A 6,383-nucleotide genomic window follows, 5' to 3' on the forward strand; every position below is an offset into this window, starting at 1 on the left:
GCCTTGAAAGTACAGTAAAACAACAAAAAGTGTCCATCACCCAGCCAACATAAAGGCAACATACATTTGGAGTGGTTTTTAATTATGATAGTGAATGTCAACACATCCAATAGTGATTATACTGTATGTATTGTAACGTGTCATCACCAATTATTGTAATGCTTTATCACTGTTAGTTGTAGATAGCCTGAGTTTAACATAGTCTTTCTATCATTCTAGAATTTGAAAATAAGCCAGTGACAGTACTCACTGAGTACATGCTGCTGATTGACCATCCCAATCTTCTCCATAGCACACTGAACAATGAATGCATCCGTTGCTCTTCTGTGCCAAGAATCAGAGCTGCATGCACTTTCACAGTAGAGAACACTCCTGCTCTCAGACTAAACACTCTTACTCTCAGACTGAACAGTCCTGCTCTCAGACAAAACACTCTTACTCTCAGACTGAACAGTCCTGCTCTCAGACAAAACACTCTTACTCTCAGACTGAACAGTCCTGCTCTCAGACAAAACACTCTTACTCTCAGACTGAACACTCCTGCTCTCAGACAAAACACTCTTACTCTCAGACTGAACAGTCCTGCTCTCAGACAAAACACTCTTACTCTCAGACTGAACAGTCCTGCTCTCAGACTAAACACTCTTACTCTCAGACTGAACACTCCTGCTCTCAAACTAAACACTCTTACCCTCAGACTGAACACTCCTGCTCTCAGACAAAACACTCTTACTCTCAGACTGAACAGTCCTGCTCTCAGACAAAACACTCTTACTCTCAGACTGAACAGTCCTGCTCTCAGACAAAACACTCTTACTCTCAGACTGAACAGTCCTGCTCTCAGACAAAACACTCTTACTCTCAGACTGAACAGTCCTGCTCTCAGACAAAACACTCTTACTCTCAGACTGAACAGTCCTGCTCTCAGACAAAACACTCTTACCTCTCAGACAAAACACTCTTACTCTCAGACTGAACACTTTACTCTCAGACTGAACAGTCCTGCTCTCAGACAAAACACTCTTACTCTCAGACTGAACACTCCTGCTCTCAGACAAAACACTCTTACTCTCAGCCTGAACACTCCTGCTCTCAGACAAAACACTCTTACCCTCAGACTGAACAGTCCTGCTCTCAGAATGGAAATTAATTGTAGTTTCCCACAAGGATAAAAGAACTGTGTGTGTGTGTGTGTGTGTGTGTGTGTGTGTGTGTGTGTGTGTGTGTGTGTGTGTGTGTGTGTGTGTGTGTGTGTGTGTGTGTGTGTGTGGGGGGGGGGGGGGGGGGGGGGGGAAGGCTAGAACAGGAGGATATTTTTCTCACCCATAACTTAGCTGACCTCTCTAGGTGCAGGCGGTTCTCGTGTTAAAAAGCTAATTCGTTATCAACATACTTGCCTTGACATCACAAGTCGGAGAAATGTATGCCTTTTTGGGGCCTTTTGCTTCAATTACTGTCGTTTCACTCCATGGTGTAGCATGGCTCGGAGAATGAGACAATCACAGATAGATAGCATCAATGTTTAACAGGTGTTGGGATTTGGGTTCCTGGTGAAAGGGGTTTGGAATACTGTTGTTGTCAGCAGCTGGTTTTCTGGTGAAAGGGGTTTGGAATACTGTTGTTGTCAGCAGCTGGTTTCCTGGTGAAAGGGGTTTGGAATACTGTTGTTGTCAGCAGCTGCGGGGAGCGAGTCATTGTTAAAAGCTTAAAGGAGCCTGTTTCTGCCGCTTCCAAAGACACATGGCTGGGGAGACAATGAGCGCCACAACTCTACTCCCACTGGTGTAAAGTACCTCAGTAAAATACTTTAAAGTACTACTTAAGTAGTTTTTGGGGTGTATCTGTAATTTAATATTTATATTTGTGACAACTTTTACTTCACTACATTCCTGAAGAAAATAATTTACTTTTCACTGCATACATTTTCCCTGACACCCAAAAGTACTCGTTACATTTCTAATGCTAGGCAATAGAGGAAAATGTTTAAATTCACACACTTATCAAGAAAACATCCCTGGTCATCCTTACTGTCTCTTATTTGGCGGACTCACTAAACACAAATGCTTTGTTTGTAAATTATGTGTTGGAGTGTTTTTAAATGGTGCCATCTGATTTGCTTAATGTAAGGAATTTGAAATGAGTTATACTTTTACTGTTACTTTTGATACTTAAGTATATTATAGCAATTATATTCCCTTTTGATCCTTTAGTATATTTTAAAACAAATACCTTTAGAGTTTTACTCAAGTAGTATTTTACTGGGTGACTCACTTTTACTTGAGTCATTTCGTATTAAGGAATCTTTACTTTTACTCAATAATGACAATTGGGTACTTTTTCCACCACTGTCTACTGCCACATAAACGGGGAAAATCAGACCCACCTCACTGACACCCTCCCCTTTTTCCCCCACAGTCGACAAGGAACTGGATTTAATTGTTGAATGTTTCCAGAGAGGGAGAGAGAAACATAATTGTAATTTCCATGTGAGCCAATGTGATCAAAGCAGCCTGCACTCATAGCATACTGATGGGGAGTTTAGCCTAGAGCTTGTTCTACGTACCAACCAAACAGCTAGTCTGATAGATTCAGGATGCTGCAGTCACTCTTTCCCCACACTGAGAATCCTCTCCCGTTAAAAAGTGCTCTTTGTCTATCTGGGGCAGAGGGGGAGTTTCAACCTCTGATCAAAACAGCAGCTGCAGCTGAGCTTAAACATTTACAATCAACTCCAAGCAAAAAAGATTTACTCCAAAGAATGTATGAGAATGTCAATAAAAACAACTTTGAAGATAAAGTAGTTATACTGTTACCAGTCAAAAGATTAGACATACCTACTCATTCAAGGGTTTTTCTTTATTTTTACTATTTTCTACACTGTAGAATCATAACACATATGGAATAATGTAGTAACCAAAAAAGTGTTAATCAAATCAAAATATATTTTATATTTGAGATTCTTCCAAGTAGCCACCCTTTGCCTTGATGACAGCTTTGCACACTCTTGGTATTCTTTCAACCAGCTTCAAGAGGTAGTCACCTGGAATGCATTTCAATTAACAGGTGTGCCTTCTTAAAAGTTCATTTGTGGAATTTCTTTCCTTAATACGTTAGAGCCAATCAGTTGTGTTGTGACAAGGTAGGGGGGTATACAGAAGATAGCCCTATTTGGTAAAAGACCAAGTCCATATCATGGCAAGAACAGCTCAAGACCCAGAGTTACCTCTTCTGCAGAGGATAAGTTCATTAGAGTAAACTGCACCTCAGATTGCAGCCCAAATAAATGCTTCACAGAGTTCAAGTAAGAGACACATCTGTACATCAACTCTTCAGATGAGACTGCGTAAATCAGGCCGTCATGGTTAAATTGCTGCAAAGAAACCACTACTAAAGGACACTAATAAAAATAAAAGACTTGCTTGGGCCAAGAAACACGAGCAATGGACATTAGACCGGTGGAAATCTGTCCTTTGGTCTGTCTGATGAGTCCAACTTTTAGATTTTTGGTTCCAACCGCCGTGTCTTTGTGAGATGCAGAGTAGGTGAACGGTTGATCTCCGCATGTATGGTTCCCACCATGAAGCATGGAGGAGGTGTGATGATGTGGGGGTGCTTTGCTGTTGACACTGTTGGTGATTTATTTAGAATTCAAGGCACACTTAAACAGCATGGCTACCACAGCATTCTGCAGCGATACACCATCCCATCTGGTTTGCGCTTAGTGGGATTATCATTTGTTGTCAGGACAATGACCCAAAACACACCTACTGGCTGAAGGAGAGTGATAGTGCTGCATCAAATGACATGACCTCCACACTCATCCGACCTCATCCAAATTGAGATGGTTTGGGATGAGGTGGACCACAGAGTGAAGGAAAAGCAGCCAACAAGTGCTCAGCAAATGTGGGAACTCCTTCAAGACTGTTGGGAAAGCATTCCTCATGAAGCTGATTGAGAGAATGCCAAGAGTGTGCAAAAGCTGTCGTCATGGCAAAGGGTGGCTACTTGTATGAATCTGAAATATAAAATATATTTTGATTTGTTTCACACTTTTTTTGGTTACTACATGATTCTATATGTGTTATTTCATCGTTTTGATGTCTTCACTATTAGTCTACAATGTAGAAAATAGTAAAACAAATAAAGAAAAACCCTTGAATGAGTAGGTGTGTCCAAACATTTGACCGGTACTGTATGTAGAGCTGGGGCCATAAGCAATGAACCATTAGAAAGAAACAATCCATTACACCATGCTAGCATCTATAGAAACAAACAATCCATTATACCATGCTAGCATCTATAGACACAAACAAGTACAAAAACGAACCCAAACACAGGGCACTATTCTTCTTCTCACAGTAGCTACCATAGTGGTTTCAAACCACCATCAAAAACCATCGCTATTACAAAAAGACAGAAGACTGTTTTCTCACTGTATCCACCAGGGACACAGTGAATGGTAACATAGCATTATTTTACCCTGACACTTCTCAGAGAGCTCCCCTGAGAGACTGGCTGGGTACTGGGTAGCATGTGATGTGGCAGACAGAACGGAGACAGGGGCTCACCCAGGATCTGTATGGCATTGCGTCCGGGCCGCGGAACGTGGTGCTGCTGGATAGTCTCGTACAGTGTGGCCTGGCACAGCAGCAGGAAGCCTAGGCTAATCCACAGGCCCAGGAACCAGGACATGGCAGAGCGGCTGCAGAAAGAGTGCAAAGAGAAGGTTAAAGCAACATGGAAGGGCAGGGTGGCAGAGTGGCTACAGGAGGAGGGCAGAGAGAGGGTTAAAGAGACAGGGCAGGGTGGCAGAGCAGCTACAGGAGGAGAGCAAACAGAGGGTTTAAGAAACTTGTCAGGGCAGGGGCAGCTACAGGAGGATGACTGAGAGAGGGTTAAAGAGACATGGCAGGGGCAGCTACAGGAGGAGGGCAGAGGGTTAAAGAGACATGGCAGAGGGTGTCTAATGGAGGAGATAGAAAAGACTGAGAGGGTGATGGAGGGTGACCCACAAAATACATGGAAGGAATAATGAACAGAAACACAAACCAAATGAGAGAGGTTAGGAGAGGTGAAGTCAGGGACAGTGGCTCTTAGAAGAAAAAACATGTATAAACATTGATCGACATGACCAACATGGGGAGGGCTATCCCAGGACAATCAAAACAACTCTATCTGAAGAGAAAGGGACAAGGTCAAACTTGTCAAAAATCACCATACTACACCAAAAATGATTGTGACACGACTCAGACAGACAAGAAAATATCCCAGACTTGTAAATGGGGTAGCTACAGAGAAAACAGGACCATTAAATCCCTAGTGTTGCCTTTGTAGCAAAGATATTACCCGCAACACAGTCACCTCTCCAACGATGGCCATATTTTATGAGTTCCAAACAACACTGTGCAATTGGAAAATAGACACTACTTAAACCAAAGATCACAAATCAACCAATTTTGATCATCTTCTTCACACCATGTACACACTGTAGCCTACCAACTCAAAATATAAAGGCCCAAAATGTATGCTTCCATTCCACACCTAAAGGCATGATGAGACACCTTGGCCATTCATTTAACGATCGCCTAACGGCTGCTGAAGGCCGACATATGGACCCACGCCTCGCTCGCCCTTCCTCACAGTGAATAATAACTCCACCTCTCCAGGTGTTACTACCTCCTCTCCTCATACTTCTACTCTGAAACATGCTCGGTCCTGAATTCACTATAGCCTTCCAAAACTGCATCCCAGTCATTCAGTAGATTTTCCACATCCTCATTTGTAAAAGTGACCTGGTCCCATACTGATAAACAATCTCAGAGTGCTTGTAAATTATATAGTAAATTGGAAGGGTACAGTTATGTCTTTCATGGAGTTATCAGAGTTATGGGAAGGTCCGCTCAATCCAAGATTACAGCCAATTAATTACAGCATTACCCCAAAAAAGTATACCAGTTTCATTTGAGGACCAGAATGTTGACAGCTGTGCTATACAGATTGCAAAACAGCTGGGAAGAGATTTTTGATGTACCGATTTTATAGCACAGGGGGAATGAGTGATTATAAAATGACGCAAGGTTCAAGACGTTGTGCTTTTCAGTTAAAATTATTGTACAGAATTCTTGCCACCATCAAAATGTTGAATATTTAGAGCATACAATCATCGCAGCTCTGCAGATTTTGTTGTGAGGATACAGAATCAATATACCCTTTCTTCTGGTATAGCCCTTAGGTAACCAGTTTCCGGTCTCAGGTTCGGGAATGGCTGAAAAAGCACAACATTAATCAAAAATTGACCCTAGAAATAGCATTGTTGGGAGATCTGGAGAAACCTGGTCGGTCAGATAATAATATACTAATGCTCTAAGTAAAAGTATTTATCT

General features: G+C 42.1%; 1 protein-coding gene across 1 annotated transcript in view; it reads right to left on the bottom strand.

The window, feature by feature from the left end:
• The window catches only part of LOC120065707 (chemokine-like protein TAFA-1), a 271,320-nt gene extending 266,628 nt beyond the window's left edge, over positions 1–4,692 (bottom strand). The window contains exon 1 of the mRNA XM_039016788.1: positions 4,569–4,692. Within this exon, the coding sequence (XP_038872716.1) occupies positions 4,569–4,692 (124 nt within the window). The remainder of the gene's footprint in view (positions 1–4,568) is intronic.
• Between the last annotated feature and the right edge of the window lie 1,691 nt (positions 4,693–6,383).

This window comes from Salvelinus namaycush, chromosome 20, assembly GCF_016432855.1.
Source record: "Salvelinus namaycush isolate Seneca chromosome 20, SaNama_1.0, whole genome shotgun sequence".
NCBI lineage: Eukaryota > Metazoa > Chordata > Actinopteri > Salmoniformes > Salmonidae > Salvelinus > Salvelinus namaycush.